At 41.9% G+C, this 805-nt stretch overlaps 1 protein-coding gene across 1 annotated transcript in view; it reads right to left on the reverse strand.

Moving 5' to 3' along the window:
• Positions 1-181: 181 nt before the first annotated feature.
• The window catches only part of LOC106883011 (uncharacterized), a 50228-nt gene continuing 49604 nt past the window's right edge, over positions 182-805 (reverse strand). The window contains exon 10 of the mRNA XM_052978117.1: positions 182-399. Within this exon, the coding sequence (XP_052834077.1) occupies positions 197-399 (203 nt within the window). The 3' untranslated portion in view covers positions 182-196. The remainder of the gene's footprint in view (positions 400-805) is intronic.

Below are 805 nucleotides of genomic sequence, written 5' to 3' on the forward strand. Positions count from 1 at the left end.
ACACACACACACACACACACACACACACACACACACACACACACATATATATATATATATATATATATACATACACGCATACAGAGATACATACATATATATATACTAATCAATACTGCTACTTTATTTTAATGACCCCCATAAAGGTGAAATGCATTTTTGACTTTGGCAGGAATTGAACTAAGAAAGAGCACTGTCACAACATGGACAACTTACCTTTGGTCCCGATGTAATGATTGTTGTTCAACTTGATTTTGGTCAACCAAATGAGTAAGATGTACTCCAGGAAGAGTTTGTCACCCTTGGCTATATCGGTCAGCTGATCAGTGAGTTGGTCAAGTGGCCTGAGTGTGATAGACTGGACGGTGAACGAAGATGGTTGCGGTGGTTGTACAAAGCCTGGGAAAAAAAAGGTTGAACATGAGAATGGTATGGTGAAAAAAGAACAGTATGGTGGTGGTGGTAGTAGTGATGGCAGTTGTAGTCGTAGCGATGTTGGCAGTAGTGGTGGTGATGGCCACGATGATGGTACTCTCGGGAATTACAACGATGATGGTGATGGTGGTGACAGAGGAGCAGTAGCATTACTTTTGAGGATGGTATTGGTGGGAGTGCATGTGGTGGTAGTAGTAGTAGTAGTAGTAGTAGTAGTAGAAGAGATGTGGTAGTAGTGGTGGTAATAGAGAGCATATGATGGAGGGGTGATGGTGATGGCAGTTGTGGTGGTAGCAGTAGTGAGGATGGTGTTGGTGGAGATTGTGGTGGTGGTGGTGGAATGGTATGTAAAACAAAAAAAAAAAAAAAA

Source organism: Octopus bimaculoides, chromosome 30 (genome assembly GCF_001194135.2).
Source record: "Octopus bimaculoides isolate UCB-OBI-ISO-001 chromosome 30, ASM119413v2, whole genome shotgun sequence".
Lineage (NCBI taxonomy): Eukaryota > Metazoa > Mollusca > Cephalopoda > Octopoda > Octopodidae > Octopus > Octopus bimaculoides.